This window comes from Cydia fagiglandana, chromosome 1 (assembly GCF_963556715.1).
Source record: "Cydia fagiglandana chromosome 1, ilCydFagi1.1, whole genome shotgun sequence".
NCBI classification, from domain to species: domain Eukaryota; kingdom Metazoa; phylum Arthropoda; class Insecta; order Lepidoptera; family Tortricidae; genus Cydia; species Cydia fagiglandana.
In genome coordinates, this window is record NC_085932.1 from 1,766,618 (window position 1) to 1,789,513 (window position 22,896).

A 22,896-nucleotide genomic window follows, 5' to 3' on the forward strand; every position below is an offset into this window, starting at 1 on the left:
TGTTCGCCCCATTTTACTCGCGAAAGCTCGGGAGGTACTTATCAAACTGTACTGCTGTAGCTAGTAGCTCCCCCAACTTGTCGACCTTGACAGAGCCGGCTTACACAGGGCGGCACACCGCACGGCGCGAATATTTAAAATATTGCATTGCCGCCTGAGACGATAATGACATCACGAAATAACGTAGAAGAACGGAAACTTATAAGGATAAGTTCGCCCATTTTAATACAATACATATGTTAACTAAAGCATTTATTACGAGAATCATAAGTAATACATAGGCAAAGGGTTAGGTTAAGACATATGTAGGTAGGGTAGAAAATTGGTTTCAGTCGATGTGTGGAAGGGCGGCACCGTCGTCGAACCCAAGCCACCTGGCGGGGGACTTCAACCGGTGGCGTGTGCCTCGGATGCACATGCAGGTGGCACGTATAACGGCGTTACTGATCCTGCATCTCAGCCAGCTCAGTATGGTACTTAGAGAACGGTTCCAACGTTGATATATGGTTTCTGCCATATGTTTTATAACGGAGGACATTTGGGGTGCATAGACGCTGTCAACAGATGTTTACAAGTGGTGTGAAAGTTGCATGTCGCATTTCACAGGCCGTGGAATATTTTCTCTGGTTTTCGTCTTCAGCTGATTTTAGTACAGATGTCACGGGTCGTGAGAGGTAAGAAGGAGCGTCAGTGTCGACAACACGGATATCAAACAACGCCAACAAATACAACAAATAATTTTGATTAACCATAAACTTAATCGACGCTCTTCTGATATAAACCGCGAATAAACTTAACAAGCCTTGTACGCCCGTACAAAGTTATCGCGAGAGTCGAGTTCACGTAGTTGTACGCAGTGTGTAACAGATGGCGCTTTTTTGCTGACATGAAGATCGCAACGGGCAATTCGTATGCATGCGCTCATCCATAGTTTATATCTATGGTGGCACATAAATGACCAAAGTCGGTGAACAACAAAATACAAAAAGGGAAATAGGATCAAGTTGGGTGTTAAGTAAATCGACTCTGCCGAATTACCCTTTGGATACGGAACCCTAAAAAGGACATCGCAGATGCGAATATGCCCACGGCTAGATTAATACACAATATGCCATTGCTGTTTAACTAGTTATATACCCACTTAGGTACTATAACTACTTATATTAGATATCTGCACATGATCTGACATATTAGATAGTTGTCACCGTCAGTCCATTTCCAACGACAGCTGCATTACTGTTCATTTTACTATGGAAATTGACAATGACAGCGACGCGTTCAGTACCGGTAGTGCAGCAGCGGTTAAAAATGGAATGTTACCATAAGGCCGAGGATATCGCGACCGGCGGCGCGGTGAGCGGCAAATCAATACCATTCATATAGCGCTCGAACAAACGTATGAACGGCCATGATTTCCCGCTAGCCGCACCGTTAGTCCGCCGCCTTATGAGACATAATATATCTTGAGGCAGGATAAGGGCTGATTTAGACGGCGCTTGGCGCGCGGCGCGCGGGTTGGTTACGTCCAATTCAACCGAGCGATCAAAAACCGAAATATAATAAAATTCACATGCGAGTTCTCGCATCGTCTAAATGAGCCCTAAAGAATGAAGCCCAATTTATTGCGATGTCTGACCTCACCTGCGCTCGAGGCGGCGCGTCGTACAGCTGCGTCGTGGCGGTCGACAGACGCCGCAGGCGGCGACCGCTGCGTATACGCTCGTCTCCCGCGCGTAAACGCTGCGACGCGAGCAGCGCGCTGTACGTGCGGCCGAGACGCGGCGCGTTTTTGCGACCGCACCAGGAGGATAGGGTCACCTGTACAAAAATGAGAAGTGAGAAAAGTTCGTAGGTAAGAATAGTGATGAGTAGATCTTATTTAAGGTATATTACAAGAAAAAAAAAACACTATAAAATGCGTAATTTTCATTTATTTTTAGTTGTATATCGTTACTCTGCCTATCATACTATAATCTCAGTATAAAATAGTTATTGATATAGACGAAGTGCCGGATAAGCAATTTTTTTAAAGAGAAGTATCTGCTTATAGATATTTTCAAAGTCAGTAATTGAGATGAAAGGTAAAGACCCCCGCGAGTGCCGCGACAGCCATATCATCCGTCGCAAATTTCGCGCGGCGCGGCATAGGTATCCAATTTCCTGGTTTTAGGTCTCTCTTAACTTAAATAAAATTGTTTTCAGAGAAACGAAATACGTCATGGAAAATAAAATCCGTTGCGTGTCCACAAGATTCGAATAGGATAACAAATTGTCGTGGGCGGTGTCAGAATGATATTTGATATTTACTAGTGATGTACCGACTATTGATTTGGCCGACTAGCCGACTAATCGGCGCTCGAATGGCCGATTAGTCGGCCGACTAGTCGGCTAGTCGGCCAGATTATTAGTTTCGTATAAGTTTAGGTGAAAAACAATAGTTTTGCTCTTTTGGTTGCGCAATTCATATATTAGCTTGGCTAAAAGGTATTCTCTACAGGTTCAAAGACCTATTACAGGAATCCTCGTTCAATTTCTGTCTTTCTTTTATTTTGCGATCCTGAGCAGATCGTCAGTAGGTACAACTTGTAGGAGGTATTTCCAAGGCTCTATTTCTCGTACGTAGTCGCCAGTTAAGAACCTATCCCCTGTGGTCAGCGTTTTTACGAGCAACGTGCCCTGTTTATAAGTCTCTAAAATTTGCAATAACATTAATAAAAACTGAATTATAATAAAATCCTTTAAGTATAGAACTTGGCCATGAAATTACACGAGAATCAGTTGAGATCGACCTGTAGAAGAAAACACCAGCCACCACCACCATACGATAACGATCAAACGGTCAATTATATGAACAAAAGTTTTCACACCCTGAATAGGTATTTTGGTAAAATAGACATAATATGCGAAAGACAGAGGAGAATGGAAGAGAAAAACATGTTGTGCCGACCCCACATGACGTGGGATAAGGGCAGGGGAAAGAAGAAGAGACATAATATGCTAAATATTGACTGTTGGTTTCATTTTTTCTGTTTTTCTTTCACTAATAAAGTGCCGACTAATCGGCCATTTTTGCCGACTAGTCGCCGACTAATCGCCGACTACAAATGTGGCCGGATAGTCGGCTTTCCCGACTAGTCGGCGACTAGTTGGTACATCCCTAATATTTACCACTAGCTTTGCGGTGAAGGAAAATACCAAGACACAACCTACACACCCATATATGCGAAGAAATCGAAATATTCTCTTCTTGTTGTAACATAAACACAGTGAACTTATTTACAACGTTATGAAGAAAAAAAACGTTATGATTATGTTGGAGTTTGGAATTTCATCGCTATTTATTTACAACATTATTATTTTGGATCGATGTAATAACGTTATTAATGAACTTGCTGTTGCCACTCGGTATATCTAAACTTAATAACTGGCCGCAGCGGGCAAGGTGCAACATATTAAACTAATTGTCTACCTACGTAGCTACCCGGCTCCATGATCCTATTCGAGGTTGTCAAAAACATGGCGAAAATTGCATACTTACAGGTTAAATATGATTAAAATAATGCTTGAATAACGTGCTCATTTTATTTATTTTCTTTAAGGGTACAAAAATTTGTCAAAAACCATCAATAAAACATCTTAAAATTTAAACTACTTATTAAAAAGTAAAACCACACTAAACTAAACTAAACTAAACTAAATATTGGACGTGATGATAACGTTATAAATTATAACCACGACGGTATTACAAGGTCTGAAAATAGTTTATTATGGGCCAATCCACACATACCTATACGTAGTCCGTGGTCCCTTTAATATTTACCTGTTAGGTACTAAAAATAGCAATACCAATAACATAACATATTAAATATCAAAGCCCTTAAAGATCAATCTCAATAAATTCTTCTTCGATCGGTTTTTGATTACGGTATCTCTTCCCATATCAATATATACCCCCTTTATCACCAGTTTAGTTATTTATACATCGCTCAGACCTCGATGGGTGAAAACAAGCAATTTCGTTAATACATCATGTAGAATAATAATTTTCTTAATATAATTTTTGATTTTCATAAGAAAATTTGCTAACCGTTTTTTTTTCAATTCTTAGTTACAATTTACTCGGGTTCTAAAAAAATATAATGTTTTTATTGACATCGCTAAATTTTCGCGAGACACTTTAAAAAAATTAAACCCTTCTTGCTCCAAATTATCAGTGCCGGATTTAGACATTTGCCGCCCGTAGGCTATGCCGATTTTGCCGCCCCGATCCGCCGCGCTTATAGGTTTTTATTAGTGTTCCGTACAAAACTTTGTTTACGGAACACTTATGGGATCACTTCGGTCTTGCAAATCAGTTAAATACGTTTTTCTCAGAGACCGTTTGACATAGATACCTAAAATTTGGAACAGTTATAGCAATTACCACCACTCATATTGTGAATAAGTCAAAACTGCTTATTTCTTATTAAAGGGGGAAATTTAGGGGGTTGAGAGGGGTAGGCTGAAACTTTTTTCATTTGTAAGAATCGTGTGGGGTACCATTAGAAAGCTTGCAAAAAATTGAGTCGATGGACTGATTTTGACTTCATTTTAGACTGCAATAGTTTCGTCAAAAAATGCATTTAAAGTTGCAAGTTTTCATACAAAAATTTTCACCTCTGTCCTGGCGATTTTCGCGAAAACTATAGCTAACAGGCAGCTGACCAGTCAATACCCAACTTAAAGAAGCATGGAGACGGCGGGAAAATTATCAGCTTAACTTTATCTTTATTAGTTTTTCAACTGCAGCTTGACCTTTGGTTGCTTAGGGCTAGCTAACTGATGCTTACACTGGTCAATTCATATTAGGCGAGAAACATCCTTAGTTAAAACTTTGGCATTGAAATTTATGACTTATGTCTTTGACATAAAGTTTAATTCTGCTTGCTTATTTTTGTGGGATATTTAATTTTATCTTAATAGCCTATTATAAGTATGAGAGAGATCTACAAAATACGACCTTATTATATTGCAAATAAGTTTCAATTTCGAACGGGCTTTCCAAGCAATGGACTAGCATCTCAAAAATCTGAAAAATTCAAATTAAGAATTCCGTTCTTGACTGTCGTTGTGTTTTTTTTTTCACAATAGGACACATAGAGTTAGTAAGGCGTATAGAGATAATAAAGTCATTTAATATTTATGAACAGCTTTGGCCTCATGTATAGATTTTATTGAGAGTATCTGATTCGTCGAAACAATATACACAATATTCCTTTTCATTAAGTACCATTACATTTCTGTATTAATTGTATAATTATAATATCTATTAATTATATTCAGTACTTATGTATATTTTTGAACGGATCGGTGAGCAACAAGATTCAGGGCTATAACCGCGAAAATAGAAGTTCGCAAATTGCGAGCATTTTTCTCTGTCACTCTAATTACGCCTTCATTGGAGTAAAAGAGAAAGATCCCCGCAAATTGCGAATTTCGGTTTACGCGGTAGCCCCTCAGTCCTGTTACGAGAAAATAATTTTGGAAGACATTAATAAATAGTACCTATATGACAGTTAAATATCACAGTTTTTTAGAAACAAAGGTAAAATTGACGAAATATTTAAAGTAAGCCGATCTTGTTTTTTAGCAGTTCTAAATAATATTAAAGTCTATATATATGGCATAGAACTAGAAACAAAATCAAATAAAAAATAATAATGAGTTCTAAATTCAAATTGAAGGAGTTATGTTACATTTTAAGGTATTATAGGCCAAGCGCGCACCACGATATAAATTTTTGCGACACGATTTTAGAATCGCGCTGTAATATATCGCAGAAAATTCACTGCGCGCACTGCGATGAAAATGAAAAAGTCGACCAGTCGCTTGTCATGAAACGTGTCTTTAATATGCGATTGCTGTATGACTGGTGATCCCCGTCTATTTCCATAATTAAATGGTCAACATCTAGCGTCTCATTTTGAGACTCCATTGGAGGTGCAGGTGCCGAGATGTTGGGGTTTGGAGAGCGAAATGCCGACTGAGGTCCGGCCGGGGTGCGATTTTATTATCATAGTGCGCGCGGGGCCATACAACTCCGCATGCTGCAATTCACTTTGCGACAATCGCGTCGCGAACAATTGCGGAAAAATGTGACAAATCACAATTTAAAAATCGCTGCGATTTTTTTGTCGCATATGCGCCCACTAACATATAAACACATACGTTGCATTTCTGCGACAAAATTATCGCAGGACAAAAAATCGTGGTGCGCGCTTGGCCTTACTCTAAATTATTATAATACATCAAGCATTCGCGAGATGCTCGACTTCGGTATTCAAACACAAAGCAATAGTACAAGAATCTAACTAAATGCAAAGGCCGAAGGAGCGATTCGAAGATCCGAAGCGTCCGACAGACGCGCGCCTCCCGTAACTTTTCCAAGTATTTTTAAGTACAAGTGTCTAAGTCGCAAAATCCAAAGGCTGAAGTCGCATTGGGCCGAAAGTCCGAAGCATCCAGGAGGTCAGTTCTAAACACAGGTAATCAATACAAGTGTCTAAATGCGAAGGCCGGAGGCCGAGCTCCGCGTAGGGCCGAAGGCCCGACGCCTGCAAGATATCAGTGGTTAAACACAGAACTGACAGCCTGGACGCTTCGGGCCTTCGGCCCTACGCGGAGCTCGGCCTTCGGCCTTCGCATTTAGATACTTATACTATTGTTCTGTGTTTAAGTACTAACATCCTGGACGCTTCGGGCCTTCGGCCCTACGCGGAGCTCGGCCTTCGGCTTTCGCATTTAGACACTTGTACTATTGTTCTGTGTTAAAGCACTGACATCCTGGACGCTTCGGGCCTTCGGGCTACGCGGAGGTCGGCCTTTGGCCTTCACATTTAGACACTTGTACTATTGCTCTGTGCTAAAGCGATGACATTTTGCTAAAGCTCGGCCTTCGGCCTTCGCACTTAGACACTTTGTACTATTGTTCTGTGTGCGTAGTTGAATACGGTACCCTAAAAACAGGCAAACAACCTCTGTAAAATGTAACGATGCGAGCGGTACGGCTACCATCAGTTTGGCATTGACATAAACGCTACCGTGGGCGTGAACGTAATTTACTTTCTATGCATCTCGCTCGTACTGACATATTAGTGCGAAAGAGATATACCTATAGGAAGTAAATTACGTTCACGATATCGTTTATGTCAATGCCAAACTGATGGTAGCCGTACGGAACACTAAATGCCTCGAGCTATCTCGGACTTGGCCAAATTATTTAAATTACTTTCCTATCAGAGGCGTTTCATTTTTTAGTACAACACACCACAGCCATATTAAAATGCATATAAGGTGACGTCACTAATGTCACATTTTAGATACAGATATATATGTGCCGTTTTTGTCACTCAATGACGATGCGACCTCGTTATATTTGCCTGATCTGGTGTTATGGTGGGTACGGCTGGGTTTTTTGCCATTGAAAAACAAGGTGAGGCATTACCAATGCCTAAACATTGGCAGTCTGGCTGGATATAGCTAAGGAGTTCGGTCGGGTCTAGCAACGAGTCTGCTCGAGGGACTATGCTATACAAATGGATCGCTAGCTTTTTGTCCGGTAGACGCATATGAGCCGTATAGTAGACGGAAGCTGCTGCGATAGTGTGAACATTACCGCTGGCGCTTCACTAGGTTCTATCAATGATAATCATTGCTATGCAGATTGCAGATGACAGCTGTAGTAGGGATACGTATTACACAGGCCGTGCTAATATCCCTCATTCTGTGGTGCTGGAAAGTCATGAAAAGCTTGTATCTGATATTGAGAGCTCTCTATCCATCCTGAGTTTCGGCATGGGATCGGAACAATTTAGTGAGATTCAATACCACGAATACACAAGAATCGACGATGATCCCAAACTCACAATGTAGTCAGATGGTGGTCAGATAGGTCACAAAAAATGTAGTTAGATAAATGAAAACGCGAGCGTAGCGAGCGCGAATTTTTTTCGAGAATATAGTAGGTAGGCACATTTTTAGGGTTCCGTACTTCAAAAGGAAAATATGGAACCCAGCATTATACTACCAGGACACAAGAATCGACGACCATCCCAAAGTTACAATGTGGTCAGATGGGTCACAAATAATAAATGAAAACGCGAGCGTAGCGAGCGCGAATTTTTTTCGAGAATATAGTAGGTACTGTAGGTAGGTACATTTTTAGGGTTCCGTACTTCAAAAGGAAAATATGGAACCCAGCATTATAGGTACTATCAGGACACAAGAATCGACGACCATCCCAAAGTTACAATGTGGTCAGATGGGTCACAAATAATATGTAGGTACTTAAATGAAAACGCATATCCATCCTGAGTTTCGGCATGGGATCGGAACAATTTAGTGAGATTCAATATCACGAATACACAAGAATCGACGATGATCCCAAACTCACAATGTAGTCAGATGGTGGTCAGATAGGTCACAAAAAATGTAGTTAGTTAAATGAAAACGCGAGCGTAGTGAGCGCGAAATTTTTTCGAGAAAATAGTAGGTACCTACATTTTTAGGGTTCCGTACTTCAAAAGGAAAAAACGGAACCCATATAGGATCACTTTGTTGTGCGACTGGCCATCTGTCTGTCTCAATATAAAGGGTCTTGACATGACAGAGGGCGGCAAAATCGACAAATAATGCTTGTTATTTAAATTTTACAAATAAATTCTGGTCGACCCTATCTGAACGGCACGTACAATATTTTTTTGACCCAAATTTGCCGCCCCCTAAAATCTGCCGCCCTAGGCTTCAGCCTACTCAGCCTAGTGGTAAATCCGGCACTGCAAATTATGCTCCAGTAACTGGACTTTTGGACAAAAATTACCAAAGTTTCATACGGGTCAATTTCTGAACACGATTTTTTTTCTGTCCGTGATGAAAATCGCGGGTTAGCATCAATTAATACTTACCATTTTTTTTTTTACATAAAGAAGCCACACTTTCACACCGGGTTCCATATGAATTCACTGATTAATTGGTTTTTAGAGTACACTTAAAAATACCTAAAGGCTCAAATTACTACTCCCGTGCCCTGTCCGGAATCTACTTTTGAGCATAATGAAAAATCCTACGAAAAATTCTACATTAGTATCACTAATTTAGTGTCAAATACTTAAACTAGATGATATTTACTATCACTGAGCATATACACTATTAACTTCATTGTGGTAAATAACTCGTGATCGAAGTTTAAATTTTGTCCGAGCGCGCGAGTAAAATTTCGTCGGCAAAACTCAAAGGGCTCTCACAGCCGACGTCTGTATCTGAACCGCCTCGTGTCCCGCCTCACCTGTACTGGCAGTATTCGGCTTATTCTCAAAGCAAGCGGATGTACGTCAAGCCGCGGCGTGTTCGAGCAAATCGCATAAGTATTGCGGAATCCGGGTGGGCGACAATTTTTTTCTAATTTCGATGCCCCTTATAAATTTTATTTCCCACATAGCTTTTCAAAAACAATTGTCATATTTAGGAGCCCTTTATGTATCTTTATGTAAGCGATAACATAACAGTTTGGTTAAACACGATTTAAATTTTTGGCGATTTTTTTTATTACGAATTCTAATTTCCGTGCCCTAATTCCCATAGAATATTTACCTAAAACAGCTGATTAAGTGGCACGGGAATTAGAAAGTATTACATTTATTGTCAACAAATTTTTAATTGGGGGCACTGTAAGTTAATTGGCAATGTTTACGTCATATTATTATTACATATATATATATATTGGCATTGAATATATATTATATGTAATAATAATATGACGTATATCTTTCTATTTTACATTTAAGGAAATCTCAGAGAATGCTCAAAAATCTATGAACGGTTTTTTAGTATATACTTACAGGGTGGACCCGAATAACCCGGGCAATTTTAATACGTAAGGTAAGATGGGGTAATAGGTACAAGAAAAATTAAATATATCCTATTCTTACTATATTATAAATGTCAATAACATTCTATCTAAATAACATTTAATTTGAGCATGTAGTCTAAGAATTAATACACTTTAAAATCCCTTAGTTTTGTCACTGGCACAATCACTCTCAATCAATATTATTTTAAGGTACTTCTAGCATACCCACAAGTTCCAAATTTGAAACGTAATTAGGTTTTAGCTTTTTAAGCCAATAAAAATCTAATAATACTGCAATATTAGTCACGTTCTAAAGATAACTGCATAATTAAGTTTGTAATCCTATAGAAATATATGCGATAACAACGTTACCTTTTAGTTCTTACAATTAGTAGGGAAAGTAAAGGTACAGTCACCTGCAATAATATGTTACACAACGAAGGCCGCAAAAATATCTGACACGATCATATTTCTAGAGCCATAAGAGCGTGTCACATATTTTTGTGGCCTTCGCAAAGTAACATATTATTGCAGGTGACTGTACACTACGATGGACGATGTGAGTATGAATAAAGATGTATTATGATATGTATATACATAGTATCAGTATGGTATGGGTATGTTTACCCGAAAAGAAGGACAGCCTACAAAAAGAGATGGGATCATTTCAATTCATGTAAAAAGATGCAAATCTCGCAACGCAGTTCTTCTACTCTACTACAAAAAAGTTTTGGGATGTAATGTGAAACCAAGTCGGTTATTTTAGTCAGTGCCAGGGGGTATTTTGTAAGCAAGTTTTTTTTAGGAAGATTATGATATTTTTGAGAAATTACTTAACCAACCTACACTTTGAAGATTTTCCCGCAGGGCAGGGACACCCCGTATACCGTATAATGTGTAAAGTAAGGCGGGGTAAGACTAACTTAGTTTATTTTGATCGGGGCAAGACTAACAGTATGAGGATTCCATACAAGTGATAGTCTTACCCCGGTGATAGTCTTACCCCACCTTACCTCATATGTGTTCAAACAATTTTTTGGGTTATTAATTTATGAAGGCAGCATATTCGATTTCTTGAGATTAACTTACACAATAACTTCTTCTCACTGTGCCCCTATTTATTTCTCAGTATCATTTCCTATAAGACCATATACCAGATCATACACCTTGTACCTATCTACATGCAGATACATAATGACACTTTTTAATGAATAGTTTTGTATGTAAAGGCGGACAAGTTTACGAAACTACTCAAAGTATTGTTTTGAAATATGTACATTTTACTAAGAAAGAGAGATTAGTTGCCATTAAAATAAAGGAAAGGATTAGTCAAATACGTAGTTTTTAGTATAACATGCTTTCGTAGATTTGTCGTTCGAAACTAAAATTAAAGAAGGTAAATATGTCCGATGCCACTTCAGTATGGTTGCAGTATATTATTGTAGATTAAAATATACATAAATAATAGTTTTAAGTACCAAAATAAGTTAAGAAAACAATTCCCGTGCCGTGTTCTAATTTCCGTCCTAGTAAAATCTAATTTCCATGGACACACTAATTCCCGTGCACTGACCAAAATTTTAAATTTAAATAACTTTTATAGTTTTATGAATATTTTTATCCCATAAGAAAATTAATATTTATTATATTTTTTATCAAATTCTCAGCATATTTTTTTTTGGGTAATATTGGTATTTCAAAATTCCATGGAAATTAGACAAAAATGCTCGTTTGGTGAAATTGACCCATACCGTATATCAAACACGAGTTTTGAAGGATTTGTGTTACTTTTTTAATGCTTGTTGTTTTTTTTATGTTATAAGATATTTGCCATAACGAGAAAACGGCGCGTTAAAGGACGGATGTCATGGGACCAGGAATTTCCTTAAAACAGAGTCTCTTTTCAATTAACCCAAAAACATTGCTAATTGCGGCTTTGAATCGTTATAATCTTATTTTCATTTCAGCTACGTGCTTCCCAACTCAGGTCCCAGGAGACAAACATTACTAAATTCAACCTCAAATTTTGAAGGTAGGGAAGGCTGAGCTCCTGGTTTCTTTTTAGATTTGAGAGCTTTAGGTGAATGAATATATCCGTCACGCTAAAAGACGCGGCCCCTAAAACTAGTGCGATAAGGTCAACTGCAGCTTAGGGAGAAAAACCTGCGTCAAAATCTCAAAAATTAGAGGTTTCGTACTCGACTGTTAAATTTTGACCAGGACGTTTGGAGAAGGAGCTCTAAAACTTAAGCAATCATAAGGAAACTTTTAATCTAAATGGTAATTAAATTATTTGTGTCAGACTGTTTGTCTTGTTTTGGCTAATTGATATCAGTGTTGAATACCATGTTTTCATTCGGCCTAGTTAGTTAGGCGATGTTAGAAGTGCTCTAGCGCTTAAAAAAAAAGAAAAATATCAAAAAAGCAATACAGTCCGACACGGATGTTGTTAATATTAATCTGTGTTGAATAAAATATTGCTCTAAGGTCAAAAACCACGGAGGAAACAGTCGAGTACGTTTGTATAGAGAAATTACTACGCCCCTATCCTCTTAAACTAATATCTACTCTACTTAGCTATCAATTAAAGTTGTTGTTCAAAGTTGTTGTTTGAAGACTATAGTAAGCAAGTCCATTTCAGCTTGTTGACTTTTAAGTTTTCAAGTTATTTTAAGATAACGATATTTTGTTAGCTCACGAGGTGAATGTAGGTTAAACTGAAAAATTTTGCACCGAATCGGCTCTTAAAGACTCTCTATTCTCTTCAGATTTGCACTTTTTCCACAAGAGTGGTAAGGTAATTAGATGCAAAATTTCGAGATATTGTCTCACGTACGAGTATCATGTAGGCTGGTGGAATTGAATTTTAAGTGATGATTTTAAATGATAAAAGTTTAATAGGATTAATACTTATTTTGATTTGTATTTTTCTCGCGTTAGTATGGTGAAAATGATTGTGTATTATTAAATAAATATTGTAGGACAATTTTACACAGATCGATCGACCTAAGTCCCACAGTAACTAAGGTTTTTCCTGTGGGCACTAGACGACGACTGATTGTCACTGTGACAAGGTACGAAATGGTACTAAAATTAAATTATTTCGTCTGTATCAGACTGACAAAATGTAACGAAGGGTTATGTCGTAATTTCCATTATTTAAGTGGCCCACTCTTTTTTTACAATTTTGGAGGTTTCCCCATTGTATAAATAGTTGTAGGTATAATTTACACCTATCAGAGTGTCAGACATAAAACATCATAACAAAATGACTCTGATAAACTTCACAAGGAGTAGAAAATTGCATGAAATTCTCAGAAAATAGGGGGGAAATGGTATATATTACTTTGGATCCAATATCTGACATCTGATCGTACCATAAGAAAGACAAGGAATGTCATATTATTTTCTTGCTTGTTCTGTTTACATGAGTAGGTACTGAAAGTAAAGTACCTATAATATATTTACGTAACCGTAGAGATAAAAAGTGTGTAAATCCAATATTTCCGATAAATTTGTAAATTGCCTTTGTAAATTATTTTGAGAATAATAAATATCTTTTACCCGAAATTGACTATTATGCTATGGGGATGTAGATAGGGTGCGTGACGTATCACAGCCACAGTAATCCAAACGTCCACTTTCTCCAATAAATATTATAATGTCAAGAATATATACAACACAGAAGGAATGTCCAAAGTTCGGAAGATAGAAACACAGAAGGTAACAGTACGGAAGAAATATAGAAATAGAAATTAAGCGTCAACAAAAGCATAAGCGATAGCGAACGTAATGCGTCTAGCGGTCACAAGCGACATGCGTTTCGCGTCAGTACTGTGCATAGACTGAGGCGGGGAGCGGCGATGGCCGGCCGGCACGGAGCGGGTCTCAGAACCGGGCGCTCCGAACAAAGGATTGCTATCGCGGTGCGCGTGTGCATTGCACCCGACTTGTTGGCAACGTCAAGAATTGACGGACGATATGTAAATATAACGTGTATATGATTATTGTGTAAATGTAAATAAATGTATATAAATAAATATGTGTATATATTAATATTATGTTTTATATAAGAGTATTAATATTAGTTAAGTGTAGTGTAAGTGTAGGTATAAGTGTAAGTGGGAAAGTAGCCCACATCACTCCCCCCCAGAGACCTGGTTAAGGGCGATAATAATCTGGGAAACGTACTTGCCTTCCCGAACGAGTAGTTTTAGGTACGTTAGCCTGACTTGGCCCAGGGTCACTATGCTGCCTCCCGCGCAGGATGTTTTCTGGTGCGGCAGGTGTGGTCGGCCCCTGATCAGCGAGCTTCAAGTCCTCGGACAGGTAATGCGCTGGTTTTAATCGGTCGATGCTCACGGTAACCGGTTTACCTTTAATGAGGAGTTTAAAAACTTTATCAGTCCTCTCCAGGACTTTGTGCGGGCCTGAGTATACAGGCGTTAGAGGAGCGCGTGAAGCGTCTTCGCGGAGGAAGACGTATTCAGCTGTCGCTAACTCTTTAAACACAAAGATCCTGTCCTTGCTGTGGCGTGAAGCTGGCGTAGGCTTCAACTTCGAGGCGAATGAGCGTAACCGTGCGGTAAAATCGGCGATATCTGTGGTACCGGGTACGCTTGGGTCAAAAAATTCGCCTGGAAGTCGCAGCGGCTCGCCGTAAAGCATTTCGGCTGAGGACGCTTGCAAGTCCTCTTTAAAAGCGCTGCGTATGCCGAGAAGCACTTGAGGCAACACCTCGGACCAATTGGCGTCAGCATGGCATGTAATGGCGGCCTTGAGCTGCCTGTGGAAGCGTTCCACAATGCCATTGCACGCTGGATGGTACGCGGTCGTGCGTCTATGCTGGAAGCCGATGGTCTTAGATAGATATTGAAACAGTGTGGACTCAAATTGTCGACCACGATCTGTGACAATATCTACAGGACACCCAAACCTGGATATCCAGCCAGCCAATAATGCCTTGGCCACCGTCTCTGCCGTGATGTCCGCTATTGGTACGACCTCTGGCCACCGCGTAAAGCGGTCTATGGCCGTCAAGCAATAGCGGAAGCCTTGTGAAACAGGGAGGGGACCGATTAGGTCAATATGTACCTGCTGAAAGCGAGCCCGAGGGAGTTCAAATGTGCCTAGAGGTGCAGACACATGACGGCTCACTTTGGACCGTTGACATGGCACGCAAGCTCGTGCCCAGTCTCGGCAGTCCTTCCTTACGCTGGGCCATACAAAACGCTGGGCTACAATCTTAGCACTTGTGTTGGCACCAGGATGACTTAAGGAGTGGAGACTGTCGAAAACGGCTTTTCGGTACTGCTTGGTGACGAATGGTCGGGGAGTCGGCGTACTGACGTCGCAGTACAAGGGTTCAGGGCTACCCGGGAATGGCATTCTTACCAAGCGCAGGGATGACGAGGCCAAGTACTCAGCAAGCTCGGGATCAGACACTTGAGATCTAGCTAGATCGGCAAGATCGAGTGGTATCGCCAGTTCTTCAATCCGAGATAAGGTGTCGGCCACAACATTGTCTTTGCCGGATATGTGCCTTATATCGGTTGTGAACTGGGATATGTAGTCCAAGTGCCTAAACTGCCTAGGCGAACAGTTATGTTTCCTCTTATGGAAAGCAAAACTGATCGGCTTATGGTCAGTATAAATCGTGAAGTGCCTCGCCTCTAGCATATGCCGGAAATACTTAATACCCTCGTAGATCGCAAGCAGTTCGCGATCATACGGCGAGTATTTGGTCTGGGATGGACTCAACTTCTGAGAAAAGAAAGCCAACGGCTGCCATACCTGGTTCTGCAGCTGCTGCTGCAGTACCGCACCCAGTGCCATGTCTGATGCGTCTGTGACCAACGCCAGCTTAGCCCGACAATCGGGATGAGCAAGTAACGCTGCGTTGGATAGGCTTTCCTTGGTCTCGTTGAAAGCCTTCAGAGCATCGCACTGCCGCCGGTACTTGTGTAATGGGCGACATAACGGTATTTCCTTTGTCTATTTTGCTCGACACTTCTACGTACGGTTTTCTGATGTTATCCTCTTGGTACTGTGTTCTTCAGGGGTCACCAGTATGGGGATGTAGATAGGGTGCGTGACGTATCACAGCCACAGTAATCCAAACGTCCACTTTCTCCAATAAATATTATAATGTCAAGAATATATACAACACAGAAGGAATGTCCAAAGTTCGGAAGATAGAAACACAGAAGGTAACAGTACGGAAGAAATATAGAAATAGAAATTAAGCGTCAACAAAAGCATAAGCGATAGCGAACGTAATGCGTCTAGCGGTCACAAGCGACATGCGTTTCGCGTCAGTACTGTGCATAGACTGAGGCGGGGAGCGGCGATGGCCGGCCGGCACGGAGCGGGTCTCAGAACCGGGCGCTCCGAACAAAGGATTGCTATCGCGGTGCGCGTGTGCATTGCACCCGACTTGTTGGCAACGTCAAGAATTGACGGACGATATGTAAATATAACGTGTATATGATTATTGTGTAAATGTAAATAAATGTATATAAATAAATACGTGTATATATTAATATTATGTTTTATATAAGAGTATTAATATTAGTTAAGTGTAGTGTAAGTGTAGGTATAAGTGTAAGTGGGAAAGTAGCCCACAATGCCTTTTGTAATAAGGTCCACCGATGTACAATTAACAGCGTGGGCAATGGTACATAATTGTAACCCTCTGCCCTATGTTATATGTAGTAACAAAGGAACTTCAATAAACAAAAATAACTCCCGCACCCCATGGGACGTAAGCACTTACAACCTCCCGCTTTCATTTCGGTGTGAAACAACACATAAATGTCCCGGATACATAGACTCTCTCAAATAGACTCCGTTTTATGAAGCAAAAAGTCTTGCGTCAGGTGAACTCTATGTTAGGTTAAATATAGGGTCGGATCAAGGTAACGTTGTTGCACAGACTTTGTTGTGACTAGTAGTTTCAATTCCACATTTAATTTGACCAGGAGACTTAATTTCACTAGACTTAAATCGACCGGGATATCGTGATTACCTTTTGTATTGTTTTCAAGCTCCCGATATTTCGATGATCAGATGCATGTAACTGCGTCGAAATATCTTGAGCTCGAAAACAATATAAAAGGTATTCACGGTCCATATCCCTATCGATATGAGTCAGGAGATCATTCAAAATAAATGAAGAAGCTATCAGTATATTTTTGACTTCGAAAAACGGTCCACTGTAAGTGTGTGCATTGGTCAATATTCGTTGAAAAGATTAATCTTAATATGCTTCATCTATTTGGCAAGTCATCCGTGTATTAATATAATTCAGAAAGTACGTCAGTGCTAAAAGTTGAGGCAGCATTACCATAGTCCCAGATTTATTGCGAGACCTCTGGCATACAAGCCCAACCACACTGCTAACACAATCTACACCTTATTGCAAGTCATTAAGGTCCTCTTGTGGTCAGTCAGTGTTGTTATTTATTTAAAATTTAAATCAGGCAACAAGGCCCATATTACAAATACCTTACAGACTAATATACTCGTACATATGTATAGTTGGTGTAGCAGGTGTTGTCGGTAGAAAAAGGCGGCTGAAAAATGTAGGCACGAAGGGAAATCGTCTCATAGAAAATTTGAATTTCGCGCCTTTTTCTACTGACAAGACCTGGCCCCAATTTCACATTGGTGACAGGTGCGACGAATTGTAAAATCACTGTTGCTGACGTCACAGGCATCCATGGGCTACGATTACCACTTACCATCGGGCGGGCCGTATTCCTGTTTGCCACCATCATTGTATTATTTAAAAAAACTTTATTATATCGGAATAAAACAGATATTTCTCCTGCGAAGTTTCTGACAATTGTCAAAGATTTAGAAGAATTGTAGGTAATTCTTGACAGGTAATGAGTTACATGTCGGAATTTCGTGACAATTGTAGTGTTTCTTGTGACAATTGTCATAAACTTAGCAAGAGAAATATCTGTTTTTTTCCGATATCATAAAGTTTTTTTTAATAATACAATGATGGTGGCAAACAGGAATACGCCCCCCCCCCCCGATGGTAAGCGGTAACCGTAGCCCATGGATGCCTGTGCCGTCAGCAACAGTGATTTTACAATTCGTCGCACCTGTCACGTTGGTGAAACAGGGGCCTGCTTGACAATCTATACTATATACCGGGTGTGGCCTGTAATACGAGCAAATAATTAAGACATAGATTCTACTCCTCAAACGGTGATACTTTTGTTAAACAACTTTTAAAAATTATGAAGTATTTAGATTCCCTATTTTTCATACAAAATAAATATTAACTTCAATGAATAAACTTTAAAGTGTATTAAAAATCAAACCACAAATTATTTTTAAAAGTCGCTGAACAAATGTTGGCCAGTATGAGGAGTACAGCCTACAGTTTAATTTTTTGCTCATATTACAGGCCACACCCGGTATAGTTAAAACTAAACACTATTTAGGCGACGGTGCGGCTCCGTTATAGTAAACGCAAGACAAATTTACGACTCTGACTGTGATAGGGACATATCACTATCACACTCACTCTACCTACGGCCACGCGAGTGGGAATGAGAAGTTTTACGACCTCGGTCGTCCGTTTCGTTTGGGTCTACTATAGTCTACCTAACTAAAGTACGACACAGTATCGTTATATGTGTGGAATTTGACGCATTGTTACATTTGTTACATTAACCGCCATTCTGACGTACTTAAGCAAAAAACGTTGCTACCCTAAACTTAATCACAGGATTCCTATTGTACTTAATAGACAAAGGAAAATTAATGGGTCTTAAAGTTACAGAAAATAATTATTCGCCTTTGTTCTATAAAAAGCGTTTGAAACGACTTTTTGTCTACGGCAGTTGTTTTAATATTATTTCCGTGTTAAAAATCATTGCTCTAGGGTCAAAACCTTTGTATCAATAGATCAATCAATATTTTTTATTTGCTATTAGTTAAACATAGGTGCACAGGTGTTACAATTAATTACTTAGTACCTATCTGTGTCTTACCAGCATTAGGTATAGGTATACAAATTCATTTGCGTTGGTAGTACTACCAATTGTGTGGAAATGTATGTTGTATTGTATGGAAAATTACCACTAGTCTTGCCTCTTAAGATTTAATTGTATTTCTTTGAAAATAATAATTATGTAGGTACCTAATTTTACATGGGTATGTAAAAATTTACTTTTATCGAGGTTTAAACTTTAAATTTAACTATTATCCCCCCTCCTACCTTCACGGTAGGTACTCATAATCACGCTCGTGGCAACAAGAAACTGAATTGGAAGCATTCGGGGAAGTTTGATGAAGCCTATTTATATACATGTATATTAATGAAGCACGTGTTTATTACATGCAAGGGCGCAAACTAATTGTATCTTATTAAATTAATTAAGGTGTAGTGAATTATGTAAGCCTAGCCAAGATGACAATCGTTGATAGAAAAAGCCAATAGAATTAATAAATAAATGCTCCATGCATTCTAGTCACCTGAATTTTCGTAGTAGGGTACATCGCCAATTACTAGCCACCCCCCAATTACTGGCCACTTAATTTGATTTCTATTTATAGGTGAACAAAGTTCATTTTAGTATATAAGGTACGAAAATCCAATTATTAGCCAGTTTTCAATTACTGGCCACCTATTCCAAAAATGAATTCTATTTACAGATAAATAAAACTCATTTTCAGTATAAGGAAAATGGCCAGTAACTGAAATTTATCCACAACCCACTCGTTCAATAACTGGCCGCCTCTTACAAAAATGAGTTCTATTCACCTATACACAGAATTCATTTTAGTATAGGTGGCCAGTAATTGAAAACTGGCTAATAATTGGCGATGTACCCTATTTGTCATCCCGCTATATTTTTTGCATTTCGTTTGGAGTTTGTCGATATACGATTGGTATGTTGGCTAATCCCCCAGTACAGCTACCACCAGTTTGGCACTGACATAGACGCCAATGTGAACGTTACTTACTTTCTATGCATCTCGCTCAATTCAAACTAACAATTAAAGTAATTTTGTATGGGTATTGATCATTTTAATACAATTATTGTAAGTAGTTAATCTACTTCCTTTTCAGAATAAATCACAAAAATGCGGTTTTATAAAAAAGGCGTCAACCTAAATTTCAATCCATCACTTCATTTACCTGGGTATTTGAAATGTATGGGAATTATCCGCTATAAAACATTAATAAAACTAGATTCTTTACAGGATCAAAAGAAATGTATTTTTCATCTCATGACATTGTCAACCAAATCGAACGAGCATAGACACACGCGGGAGGATACATACCAGCTCCTCCACCCTTAGCTGAAGAGCCAGAAGTTATAAATAAACATATCTAACTAAAATCAAAACATTGCAACTGCACCTAAGTTGTACATAAATGACAACAACCTTAAACATAAATTAAACTTTATAATTAACAGCCTTCCGGGGTCTCAAAACCCTACTCCCTAAGCGTTCGACCTCAACTGTCGGTGGTGGCAATTCTGTTGGTTCCACCGTCACTGGAGGTGTGGGCTCTCCGACCTCTGCCGGCGGTGCTTCCCTCTCCTCTAGCTGCTGCGGCAGCTCTCCTACGTCTACCTGTGCTTCCCCATCCGTCGCGTCTTGCCATTCGTCCGCAGGGTCATCGTCTATCAATTGGAATGGCGTAGAAGAGGCGGATAACGAATTAGCAACCTCGCGCTCGAGGTGTACATCTGGGTTACTAACGTAACGCCTCAATTGGTCAATATGACGTTTACAAATTAAATTATTAATATCTAACTTAACTAAATACATTCGGTTTCCTATTTTCTCTATTATTTTACCCTTGTGCCACACGGGTTTCCTATTAACATATGAGCGACACCACACCCAATCGTTCACACGAAATGTCCTAGAATCATTACAAGTTTGTATAATTTCCTCTAACTGATCCGATTGTTTTTTACACGGTGGGCGTAACAGATCCAATCTGCAGCGTAAGTCACGGCCCATCATTAACCGCGCAGGGGGCGCGCCGGTCGAGCAATGTACGTTATTTCGATATTCAAACAAATATTCTTGAAGCTTTTCATTAATTTTATGCTTACAGGTATGAGTATCTAAAATAGCCTTGACCATTTTTTTACAGGTTTTAACACTATTCTCAGCCTGTCCATTGCTGCATGGATGGTAAATTGGTGAAGTGAGATACGAGATACCGTTAAACTTACAGCAATCAATAAACTCCTGAGAAGCTATTTTGACGTCATTATCGGACACAATCGTTTCAGGGAGGCCGAACCTAGAACATAATTCATTTAATTTTGTAAGCAAGTGTTTGGTAGTTGTACCATTAGACATATCAATACACTCTAGCCATTTGCTATAAGCGTCAATGACTACTAAATAAGTCGATTGCGCGACCGTCATGTAGTCAATATGTATCCTAGTCCATGGTCCCGCGGGTCGCGGCCAGGGCCGGGGCACGGCGCGTGGCGGCGCAGGCCGCAGCGCCACGCACACGCGGCAAGCGCCTACTGCCTGCTCGATGTCGCGGTCGACGCCGGGCCACCACAACCGAGAACGGGCGACGCTTTTCGTTTTAACAATGCCTTGGTGAGACCTGTGAAGTTCTTTTAAAATGTCGTTTCTGTACTTAGTGGGTATTACTACTCGGTGTCCTCTAAGTAGACAACCATCGACTAACTCCAGGTCTGTTTTACATAAGAAATAAGGCAAGATACTTTGACATATAATTTTACGTGGCCAGCCATCATTAACATATTTCATTACCGTCTTAAGCACGCTATCTTTTGAAGTCGCTTCGCGAATGTCTTTATACGTGACCGGCAATCCTTCTAATTGAAGTGAATGTAAGGCTGGTGAACAATTGTCTACGTCATCTTGCGAACCCTCTTGGGGTACCTGGTCCAACGGGGCCCTTGAAAAAAAATCGGCAACCACATTTTCCTTACTTGTTGTATATTGAATTTTATAATTGTACGCAGATAGGAATATTGCATACCTTACTAACCGCGAAGCTGTGGTCACTGACATGCCTCCCTTCTGGCCAAAGATTGCCAACAACGGCTTATGGTCAGTCTTTAAAATAAACGGATCCTGTCTGCCGTATAGATATTGATGGAAGCGTTTAACACCAAAGACAATGGCAGCCGCTTCCTTTTGCAGTTGACTATAATTGCGTTCACTCTGGGAAAGAGAGCGGGAACCGAAAGCTAGCGGACGTTCACAGCCAGCGGCGTCGACTAGTGCTAACACAGCTCCAAGACCCGCGGGTCCAGCGTCAACGGTCAGCACCAGTTGTGCCGTCGGGTCGAAGTGTGCTAACACGCGATCGCTGCTAAGTTCTCTCTTCACCCAATCGAAAGCCTCCTGCTGTCGATCCGTCCAAACCCACCGTACGCCGTCACGCAATAGTTCGTGGAGTGGCGCAAGTATAGCCGAAGCATTAGGAACAAAATTCCGGTAATAATTTACCATACCTAAAAAACGCTTCAACTCTGTAGTATTGGACGGCTTAGGTACTTTAGCGATTGCCTCCACCTTTTTCGGACATTTGTGTAGACCATCCTTATTAATGATATGGCCCAAATACGTTACACTGTCCTGAAAAAAGGCGCATTTGCTTTTTTCTAATCGAAAACCTGATTCCTGAAATCTTTGAAAAACTTTTTCTAATCTTTCTAAATGTATAGTTTTAGTCGGACCTGTCACACAAACGTCATCAAGGAAAACTGTCACACCTTCAATTCCTGCCAAGAGGTTCTCAATAGTGCGCTGAAAAATGGCCGGAGCACAAGCCAGTCCAAACACGAGCCGCTTGTACATGAACAACCCCTTGGTCGTATTGATGGTCGTCAGTTTTTGAGACTCATCTGATAATTTAATCTGATTGTAGGCCTGACTACAGTCTAATTTAGAGTAATGTTGACCATTGCTTAGTTTAGCGAAAACCTCTTCGATCCTAGGCAAGGGGTACTTATCAACGTGAATATCCTTGT

General features: G+C 40.0%; 1 protein-coding gene across 2 annotated transcripts in view; it reads right to left on the reverse strand.

Annotated features, from left to right (window-relative positions):
* LOC134672593 (pyrokinin-1 receptor-like) overlaps positions 1–22,896 on the reverse strand; it is a 102,363-nt gene that overhangs the window by 23,577 nt on the left and 55,890 nt on the right. The window contains exon 4 of one of the 2 annotated variants that reach the window (XM_063530579.1): positions 1,642–1,818. In XM_063530579.1, the coding sequence (XP_063386649.1) occupies positions 1,642–1,818 (177 nt within the window). Of the gene's footprint in view, positions 1–1,636; positions 1,819–22,896 lie in introns of both variants that reach the window. The other variant, XM_063530644.1, reaches the window with a different exon arrangement.